General features: G+C 33.7%; 2 protein-coding genes across 3 annotated transcripts; both read right to left on the bottom strand.

The window, feature by feature from the left end:
- Positions 1-238: 238 nt before the first annotated feature.
- On the bottom strand, positions 239-3606 carry LOC141685623 (pectin acetylesterase 3-like). The gene is made up of 12 exons (XM_074490718.1): positions 3330-3606; positions 3007-3089; positions 2699-2828; positions 2497-2570; positions 2110-2196; positions 1891-2015; positions 1734-1794; positions 1578-1631; positions 1405-1482; positions 1120-1225; positions 887-1032; positions 239-408 (listed from the first exon to the last, which is right to left on the bottom strand). The coding sequence occupies exons 1-12, from the start codon at positions 3541-3543 to the stop codon at positions 304-306; spliced, it is 1263 nt and encodes a 420-aa protein (XP_074346819.1). The 5' UTR covers positions 3544-3606; the 3' UTR covers positions 239-303.
- A 1573-nt stretch (positions 3607-5179) lies between these two features.
- Positions 5180-10027, bottom strand: LOC141684667 (peptidyl-prolyl cis-trans isomerase, chloroplastic). 2 transcript variants are annotated; one of them, XM_074489745.1, is made up of 7 exons: positions 9734-10027; positions 7600-7812; positions 6968-7109; positions 6758-6846; positions 6350-6404; positions 6134-6219; positions 5180-5607 (listed from the first exon to the last, which is right to left on the bottom strand). In XM_074489745.1, exons 1-7 carry the CDS (start codon positions 9779-9781, stop codon positions 5452-5454), a joined length of 789 nt encoding a protein of 262 aa, XP_074345846.1. In that variant the 5' UTR covers positions 9782-10027; the 3' UTR covers positions 5180-5451. The 2 variants fall into 2 exon arrangements, with proteins under 2 accessions (XP_074345846.1, XP_074345847.1); XM_074489746.1 differs by having other exon boundaries at positions 7600-7807.
- Between the last annotated feature and the right edge of the window lie 630 nt (positions 10028-10657).

Genomic DNA, 10657 nt, shown 5'->3' with positions numbered 1-10657 from the left:
GTCACCCTTAAACACATGATGTTGGTTTACTAGTGTAATAACACCACACCAGTACGCTACAAATCGTTAGAAAAATGTGCTTACCCTTATTAAATGATGGATTTTACTCTATTTTACTGTGTTCTTGAAACCATGGAGAAAACTTAGCAATGTAGTTAAGCTTCTTAAATGATGGATTTCCTATAAATTACTGTGTTTTTGAAACTATGGGGAAAACTTTCTAAACAAAGAGAGAAGCATAGGCTCATGCATTACATATTTTATTCATATGCGAACAGATGGAAGCCTGCTATTAACATGGTTCTAATATACAAAATTATGGCAGGTTTTGTCACAGGGATATGGGCAGTCAATAGATTTGACACCAGTTCGATCAAAATACCAGTCTCCAACGGAACGGGCTATACCCTGCACAGACAAAAAACAAAACGAATCAGATACCTTAAGGTTTGCGTCAATATACCCATCTGTCCGTGTGGTTTCAAAGTGTTCACTTTTGCCCCTGAAGTACTGAAAACGTACCTTTAAACCTTGGATCGGGGAAAAACCGAAGGATTGGGGAAAAAACGGTGCAAACCGGGCGGTCCAAGATTTAAAAGATATGTTTTCAGTACTTGAGGGGCAAAAAAGAACACTTTGAAACCACATGGGCAGATTTCAAAAGGTCATCATGTATAGAAAGAAACAGATGAATCATGCTCCCAGGCACTACTTTGTCATCACATGACATGTAGATCTTCATCCAAATTTCTCTCAAGTTATGCTAAATCATAAAAGCAGAATACAGCCTAATGCAAAGTAGAGAAATCACCATGCAGATCTAGAAACAGATGGCACTTATTCTAATATGAAGAGCGTAGCAGACACTTGGTTTAGTTGGCCATACCTTTTTATTAATTTCAGGACCATTACTGGCAAACCACGTATCCTGTATCTCAGTTTGGCAATGAGTAAAACAGGAATTTATAAATAAGCCGTTTTGTTTAGACAGGGAAAATGCTTTGATATGCTGGAGCATCTGATCCCGGAAGCCTGGTTAAAAGTGCAAATAAACTAAGTCATGTATTTTGTTAAAGAAGACATATAACCAAAGATGAAATTGATAAACAATGAGATTACCTTGAAGAAACTGGACCTGTGACGTATTACAAAGTGCAATATTAGATCTGCAGTTCTTCCAATAACCATGAGGGTCAATAGATGGTGGAGCCAAACTAGCTTGGACCTAGTTCGCAGTAATCATTTCATGTTTAATGGAGCGTAGGACAAATATGAAAGTGAAACATAAATATTCTGTTTGCGAAAAGGTCTAGAGTTTCGGAGAATCAGACGAAACCAGTATATGTATGACAAGCCAAATAATCGTAAGACCACCTGAACGAAAAATGATAGTAGAGAAGTTACCTGCCAGGCATCATAGGCTGCATTGAGAAGAAACAGTGGGGTCTTTATACCAGCAATCAAATTTTGAGGAAAGAAACACTGGAGAGGGAGAGAACGAGCATCAGTTAGAAGTAATTCAATGCTCAAAAGTAGGTTCTCATATGTGCTTCAAGGTATAAGAGTAAAATTGATACCGAAGTTGGATCCAAGTGATCCGTGCAAGTTTTTGACAGCTCATCTTGAAGTCCCTAAAATCAGATGTAAAAAAACGGAAACATTAGAGTATGGCAGCAAATATTATAAGAAAACATATATCTTAGTAAATTAAAAGTTTGATCTAGAACACATACATGCAGGTTAACTACGCCGTTAAATATATTCCTCAAAGTACGGCCTCCAGATGTATCGATCCTGTTAAAACCATATAGACAAGCATTAAGATTATAACTTCTTCTTTGTTGACACCTTGTAACTGATAACAAATAATAATGAAGCATGGTATATTACGCGTCAAGAAACATCCCGGCATCACTTAAACATTTCACTTTTGTTGTATGCGGAAACATTTCCCTAAATTCATCACAATGCAGTATCGCGGCAAGACCTCCAGCAGAACATCCAGAAAGAAGGGCCTGAAATTTACTCATGATTAAGGCATTGCAAATATATATGTATTAGTGTGTTGCAACGTGCAAGGCATATATTACAGATGGTTCATCAGCAAACCTGCTTAGCTTTATTCATTCCCAGTGACATTAATTCCTCCATAGCAGCCAACCAAATTTGTTGTCCTCGGAAAAAAAGTTGTGCCTCCTGTTGAGTGAAATTTATTTTCAAAATTATAACAAAAGAATGTCATCGCTGACTTCTCTGATCCTAGTACATATATACATAGGTATAGCTCATAGGGTTAATTAATTTTGCATCAAATCTACTGAAATAATAAGTGAGCCTAACATCTATCAAAAACATACTAAACATGTAATTCAAGGCGATGACCGTTCACTTGAATCATATTCTACTGCATCATGTTTATTGAGAACATTGTGATATATTTGAAGCAGGGGATCAGTGTCCTTCACAACACTAGCATAAACAGGTGTGATCACCAACCTTATTCTCACTGTTCCCCGTAAAAGATGCACCATCACAGTAAAGAAGCTTGACTCTGTTCCAGTTATAAAAATCTGCAACAGAAAAAATCATCCAGAAAGAATGCAACAGAAGACATTTTACTATCAATGCAAGAGTTGTATATAATTACTAAAATGCAGTTGCGTCCTATTTCGAATAACGTAGTCTTTTTGATACAAACCAGGATTTTCTTCAGCCTTATTGCTCAATATTCCAATAAACGGCAACTCCTTTGCCATAAACCTGGAAGAACCGTGGCGACTTGTTTTACGAAAGACACAATCTCTTACAGTATCACACCAACCACCTCCCTACATCACAACAAAAAGCCTCACATGTAATTGCAACCAAAACTGAATTTCCTCAGAATATTTCCTTCATATTAATTCAACCTTTTTTATCAGTACATTGTCAATAGCACTGTTTTCTGACAAAGTAATGATAATTGTTAGGAGAACAAAGATTGTTACAGTAGTACAATAAACTCACCTCAAGATCGATAAGCCAGTTGTCTGCACCGGATCCAAAACCTCCATTGAAACGATATGCAGGCAATGTTCCATCTAAACACACTAAATAATCCACCAGAGAGAGCAAGTAAACATGCAGGACAGCTCTCAAAGTATCATCTAAATCCTATCTAATCACAATAATACAACTATGTAATATATTTTTCAGAATCCTGAATAAATGCAATCATGCATCAACTAAAATTTTATCAACACACATAAACAAAGGATTTGACAAAAATTGTTAAATCAATATAGTATGAAATTTTAAATAATCAAAGATCAACGAATGAATAGAATTACCAGCTCCTTTAGGGGAAGCAAAAGCTGATGAAACAAGAGTAAGAGGAACCATTAATGGCCGAGGTTGAGGCAAACCATCTCTCGAGCTGTGCTCCGACGATACAAATGCTGCAGCACCACCTATACTAAAGAGTAGAATAATTAAGCAAGCTGATAACTCAAGTGCCATGGCCAAGGTCTTTACCAGTATGCAGCTATAGGCAAATGGCTCCATTGTCTGTCAACCTCTAAATATATGTGTTAAGACTTGAGAGTACTTTTTTCAGAAATTAGCATTTATTACCAAATCCCATGCAAATTAAAAGCATATACAATATCCAATGTAAATAATAAGTAGATACTATAATTTCAAAGAAAACGTAAGAATGGATACTATTAAATACTTCACCATGTAATTAGGTGTAATGTTTATGTCATCTAGTGTAATGTGGTCAAATATATTAATTCTATATGGTATTTAAGTCTTTCTGTATTTAAGTCTTTCTCTTATTCCACCTATCTCCTCTGTTAATCACATCATCCAATTTTGTTAGTAGTTAGTTGCTTGATTACAAAAATATGCATGTAATCGGTATCCTCAGTAATGTGAGTGTTGTCGCAGAAAAGGAATAGAATCAAGAGTATATTGACCCTATATTTGTTTGAAAATTTAAAAGTCTGAAATTTGATAAATACTTTTTCTTCATAATTATATTCAATGCAACTATCAAATTGGAGATCTTGGAATATTTTAATTTTTCCTTCAAATGCGGTAGATATCTTTCCTGTGATTTATGCCATCCAGGTGTTTTGTTTTTGGAAAATGCAAGAGTTCTCGTGTATTGTTACAATTTTTTTTCTCAAATGTTTTATAAATGACATTTTTCTCGTAATAACAGGAGACGTGCATGCATCTATATACATATACGAATTAAATTTCGACATTTGTGCTACCATGTCATTCTTAGTACAAATTTTGGGTTAACTAACATTATTCATGTTTATAATAAAAATTCAATTTATAATTTTATTTTTGAATTCACATTAAATTTAATAGTACTAGCTATCCCAAATTAATTTCCAATACTTTTTCTCAAATGATCTGGTAATAACACCTAGGGTGTGTTTGGTATTGCTATTGCAGCTTTTCGCTGAAAAATAGTTAAAAAATTCTTTGGTAAAATTTAAAAGGTATTTTTCGGAAAAGTGTTTTTGGTAAAAACTGTTAGAGAAAGTATGTCCCCCAATTTTTTTAGAAAAACTGTTTTTCAGCTGTTACGGGGAAGCAGATACTGATTTCACCATCAAACCATACCAAAAATATCATTATTTTTAATTTTTTGTATCAAAACATATACGTATCAAAAAAATTACCAAACAATCATCTGATTTTTACAACAGCACTTTTTTCATTTTTCAGCAGCACTTTATCTAACAGCACAGTAATTTTTAACAGCAATTCCAAACAGAGCCTTAATATATTTTAATCTGTGTGTTCATATAATATCTTATTAATAGTAAGGTTACTAACTATACATGTTACACATAAGGTGTTCCACTTAAGAAATACTCCCTCGTCTCATCCATTTATATACAAATGGTTTGGGCACGGAGGATAAGAAACATAATTAAATAATATTAGTATTGTTAAGATAATGGGATGAGAGGGAAAAAAAAGTATAATTTAGTGAGAAAAAATATAAAGTTAGTTAAAGTGGTGGAACCATTCAATATTTAATGAATAAAGTGAGTGTAGTAGGAGAAAATAGTGGGTGTGGTTAAATTTTATATTATAAAATTTTTACTATTTTTGGTAAGTTTGAAATGTATAGAATTGAATGCGACATCCAAAAAAGAAAAGTGTATAGAAATGAATGGGACAGAGGGAGTAATCAATTTTGAGAGCAAATTCGGCGTGCTGTAACAAATTCGGCGTGCTATGAGTTAACAAATGAATGCACCTTCAAAGAAAAATACAGCAGATGGGCAGATATAATGCCTTTACAATTTATGTCTCCTCTAAAAAGTCTCTTTAGTACATGACTACTCTACAAAACCATTTGGCCTCCTTATTAAAGAAAAAAAAAAGATGGATCAAAACTGGAATTAAACTCAGCAGGTTTTTTAATGAGAATCCCGACCATCAGCCATCTAGTGGTAGCTCTCCACAATTAATAATTCTACACGGCAAGCGAGGAACATCTGACCTGCTTGTTTCCTGTGATTCAAGCTTCTCAACAACATCCATACCGTCAATGACATGCCCGAACACAACATGGAACTTATCCAACCATGGAGTCTACAAAATGAGAACTCGCTTGTCAATACACAGAGCGACAATGGTTACTGTACGAAGGATAAGATATATTTATAACAACTTTCTTCGACATTTCAAAACAACATGCTAGTAAATAGTTCTCCGTAAGAATCATGGATTAAGTATAATTAAGGAGAGAATAAAATACATGTATTTAAAAGATACATGTACTAAGCTCTTGGGAATATAATATGGAAGAGAATGAAACTATGCACAAAATAGTTTAAGTTTCGGACTGTCCACGAATATGCAACATTGTGATTTCCAATAATGTTCATTTTTGCCTTCCTGACACTGAAGGCGTGATATTATTATGATTTAGATCTGTGATCATAATGTCTTGAGTTAAGACTAAGACATGGCAACTGGTTTGAAACAGAACCTCACAGACGCTTATGGTTACCACTAAACGTATTTGACCAAATAAGACAACATGGTGCAGATGCGCGTCTTAATAATATATAATCCATGTGGTTGTTAGTCTATCTAAAAAATGAGGTTAGAGCACCTTAGCTGTGCAGATGAAAAATTGGCTCCCATTAGTATCAGGACCTGCATTCGCCATGCTCAATACCCCGGGGCCAACATGTGTCACTGCAAATAATTCAAAATATATATTTATCAGTGAGAGATTGCCGACAAAAAATAAAAAAAAATCAACAAAGTTTGTGACCAGTAATACTATTGTCCACAAGCCTGTGGTCTAAAATCTAAAACGACTTACAGGCAAAGCTCTCATCTTTAAAAGAAGGACCATAGATACTGATTCCTCCAGTACCCTGTAGGTAAAAAATTCATAAGACACTAGAACATGTCATTATTTGCAAAAACATCTGAATAACACCTATTCTCCAACAAGTGTGTGACAGATTTCGGAAATCGGACTTATTCGGTTGAGGTACCGATTTGCGATTTATCGGACGATTTTTCAAAAATCGGATGATTTATCGGCGATTTATCAGAATTCGGTCAAATCGGACGAATATTTTTGACTGATTTTTGAGCGATTTATCGGCGATTTTTGAAAAATCGGCCGATTTCTATAACAAAGCCAACAACATAATTATATATATATATATATAATATATATATATATATATAGAGAGAGAGAGAGAGAGAGAGAGAGACGTACATTTCCTGCTGTAAAATCACCTCCCTGGATCATGAAACCTTTAATGATACGGTGGAAGGAGCATCCTTTGTAACCAAAACCTTTCTCCCCTGAAAAGGAACTAAATTATATCAAGAATGCTACTTGCATTAAGGACTAAATTAAAAGCCAATATACATCATCAAATTGTTAATAATGGAACTATGTATTAATCAGCATGGAAGAGCTTGCCTGTGCACAAAGCACGGAAATTTTCAACAGTCTTAGGAACAACATCTCCAAAGAGGCCAATTGTAATGTTACCAACAGATTCACCCCCTATATCCACCTCAAAGAAGCACTTGGCTGTCACTTTGGCTTGCAATTCTAGGTCCTAAACAATGGAGGAATAAACAATTCATTAAATATTAAGCAATTTTTTTGCGATGGGAGTCGTAGACAAAATATGATACAAGTCGTATGCAAACATGAAGAATATTGTACTACAATTTAAGTGGTCCTGAGGAACTATTAGTTCCCAGCGCTAATTCTCATCCCTTCCCAGCTTTAATCCCCAGTCCCCATGCATTCGTAAGGAATCTACTACAGTACCATGTACAAATAATAATTAAGAACACCACTGAAGTTGTTTTACTAAACTTCCTACAACTTTAACATCTTTGCAACTATTATTTCCATCTATAGTAAAGGTAATCAGACTGTTTTGTTTTTGTATATGGATTTATGATCATCTGACAACCACTGGAATTCTAACAAAAACAATGAATTAATATGGATGAGAAATTATGTTACAAATTACAGGCGATATAATAAATCTGATCCAGCTAAAACGTAAAAAATTATTCAATGATCAAGTTACTTACATTTGTAGCTGTATTTGTGCATTTCAATCTTCTGTATCCAACTGAAGTTTGTTTACAAACTTGTGCCATGGGTAAACATGATGCATAATATTTTCTTGACGTCAAAGGTTTTCCCGATAGACTAAAAGCTGAATTTGCATAACTATAAGATCCGGACTTGACAGAGCAAGAATTCATAGGTCCCGCTAAAGACCCCTCTTGCTTAAAACTACCCTGTTGAAGTAACATCTGAATCAGAAGTTCTCTCACAATAATAATTACTAATAATTAAATGTAGACAGAGTACAATATATAGTATGCACAATTAGAAGTTTGTGTCGTGATATAATTGAAAATATAAAACACACAAAGTGTGCCCCTCGCACACTTGGAAACATGGTAACAGAGGCCACTTAAAATAAAATAAACGGTTAAAAAATATAAACCCCGGCATTCTGGCCTTGAAGATACTAGATACTCTTCAGGACCATCTCCAATCCATCACACTAAAGTAGTGTAACTTTTACACTATTTTAGTGTCAGTATTACACCAAACACAAAACCAACTCCAACCCATTTACATTATATTTTACACCAAATGTCTAAGAAAGACATGATAATCTCACCTTTTAAAAATTAAGTATTTTATTTGGATATAATAGGGATATAAATGGAGCATGGAGGAAAAAAATTAGTTTTTCTTCACAAAGACAGGGGCATTGTAGGAATTCTGAAAGACGCCAAATTGGTGTAGAACTTACACCAAATGTACTTTTGACACCAAATTTGGTGTAATTTTTACACGATTATAGTGCTGGGTTGGAGGTGGTTTTACACTAAAACTTACACTATTATAGTGTTATATTGTTGGATTAGAGTTGCTCTAGTTCACACACTTGGTAACATGGTAACAGAAGACATGAGTTTGTGAATTTCCAGTCCGGGTGGACACAAATGTGCATGTGTGTCTGGCTTAATGACCTTTTCGCGCGATGTCGTGATAAAACCTTAGTTTATAAAAGTGTACCTTTTTACCGAATATCAAAATTGTATATTTTTTACCTTACTATGTGATATAATTGATTAAAATTATATCTCCGTTTATTAGGGGTAAAAAGGTACGATTATAAAGTTCAAGACTTTATCGGTTCATCCATTCATACCGAAAAGGTCATTAAGCCTTAAATTTTTAGTAATTGACCCTAACAAAAAAAAAAAAAATTGATCAAAACTATCTTTCCTTGCCTAATTAAGTTAAAAAGTATATATGCAAGAAAGAAGTTCAAATTCACATAACTAGAAGTGTTATCAACTTTTTTACACATACAGGCCTATTTGGCAAATCTAATAGCTTATTATAAGAAGAGATGCGCCCACCACCTACAGATTTGATACCTTCGCAACGGCTTATTGACGTGCTTATTAACTGACGTGTGTTTGTCGGCCCAACTTATAAGTTGAATTTACAACTTACATACTTTTTCTTAAAAAAATGACAAAAATAGCCGATTTTTGAAAAAATTTAACAAAAATAGCCGTTATGAAAAAAGTGACCAATTTTGGCCGATTGAATACTCCAGTGTCAGTTGGGTATCCCAATTTGTATAGGATACTCCACTGGTAGTTGGGTATTTCATATATGGGATACTCCATTGCCAGTTGGGTATCTTGTATAAAGTGGATCCTCCACTGAGAGTTGGGTATCCCATCGGCTAAAATTGGCCAACTTTTCAGAAACTGGTTATTTTTGTTAATTTTGTGTAAAAATAGGCTAAATTTGTCCTTCACCCCTTTTTCTTAACTTACTTTTGATTTTTGATTTTTTATTAATTTTAGTTCTAAAATATGTTTTTTCAAATGTTAATCTAACTTAAAACATAAGAATTAAGATAATTATATTTGAAATTTAATTATTTTAGTTCATTTAAATAAAAAAATTCTAATTTACAAGTTAAATTTATCCAAACTTTTGTATAACTTATAAGCATTTATCAACTTATCATTTTTCGATCATTTATTCGATTTAAGTTATAACTTATATTTATTTTAAGATTTCTCAAACATGCACTTAATTAGGCCAAAATCCACCACATGCTATTTAATTACACATACATATACACATGAATTGAAATTAGTTTTAGTGATAAGGGTTGACCTGAAATGAAGCGCAAGAGGCAGAGAAGAGTAGGTGAGCTGAGGCCATGCTCGGTTTGTGTTTCGCCGTTGAAGTTCCGGTCACCGGAAAGTAGTTGCCGGCGATGGTCTTGTATATATAATGAATGATGCTTCTGCTGATGATGAGTTTTGAGTTTGGTAGTGCAAATGAAATAATAAGATAAAGAAACTAAGAGGGTGTTAGTGTAATAGTGTTAATGCGGTCTGGTTAAAATGCGCTGGGGTGCTAACGTTACTGATCCTCGTTTGTTCCGAAGCTATGTTTTGTCTTAACCTTAACCCCTTTTATCTATAGATCCGCCCTTGTCGCGTCCTGTCCTTTTGTGTATTGGGGAACCAACTGCACAATTTATATCGTCTAGTAATCTTTCATTTACCACTCAATATCAATGTACTTTTTTTATATATAAACTAACTTTATAACAAGTATAATACACAAGCATAATCTAAATTACACGAATATATTATTTTAATTGTATTTGTCGACGGAATATTTATACTGTCTTGTCTTCCGTGAATAATAGATGATTTATTTGTTTATTTATATAATAAGTAATTTTGGGTATGATGACATCAGTGCAGAATATGTTCTCCGACATTTGACATTAAGCTCAAACAATGTTTGTAATGTATTCATTATTGTTTATTAGGTAATTTATATGGATTATTGTTACGGAAATGTATGTGATTGTTTGAACTACTGCAGAATATAATAATTTATTCACATATACTTTTAATTTATAACTGTTATTTGAATTTAAATCTTCTTGAATTTTTATTTTTGACTTTAATAAATCTCCCCATCCCTTATTCAGTATTAACAAATACACAACTCTGGACATGTTAAGCGCCTCATAGTTGCATTTGATACAGAAATCTTACCGTAATTATTCTTTTTAATCCA

Source organism: Apium graveolens, chromosome 9 (assembly GCF_009905375.1).
Source record: "Apium graveolens cultivar Ventura chromosome 9, ASM990537v1, whole genome shotgun sequence".
Lineage (NCBI taxonomy): Eukaryota > Viridiplantae > Streptophyta > Magnoliopsida > Apiales > Apiaceae > Apium > Apium graveolens.
Note: the sequence above shows the minus strand (reverse complement) of the source record. Positions and strands in the feature narration are given on the sequence as shown.

Bases quoted from the DNA above. Each gene is read 5' to 3' on its own strand.
- LOC141685623 (XM_074490718.1), bottom strand. From the start codon at position 3,543: ATGGAGCCATTTGCCTATAGCTGCATACTGGTAAAGACCTTGGCCATG. The intron at 2,016-2,109 runs GTTTGCTGATGA...AGTAAATTTCAG, and splicing joins GAATGAATAAAGCTAAGCAG to GCCCTTCTTTCTGGATGTTC. The intron at 1,795-1,890 runs GTAATATACCAT...TGGTTTTAACAG, and splicing joins GCCGGGATGTTTCTTGACGC to GATCGATACATCTGGAGGCC.
- LOC141684667 (XM_074489745.1), bottom strand. From the start codon at position 9,781: ATGGCCTCAGCTCACCTACTCTTCTCTGCCTCTTGCGCTTCATTTCAG. The intron at 7,110-7,599 runs GTAAGTAACTTG...TCCATTGTTTAG, and splicing joins GCACAAATACAGCTACAAAT to GACCTAGAATTGCAAGCCAA. The intron at 6,405-6,757 runs GTACGTCTCTCT...TTTTACCTACAG, and splicing joins GTGATTTTACAGCAGGAAAT to GGTACTGGAGGAATCAGTAT.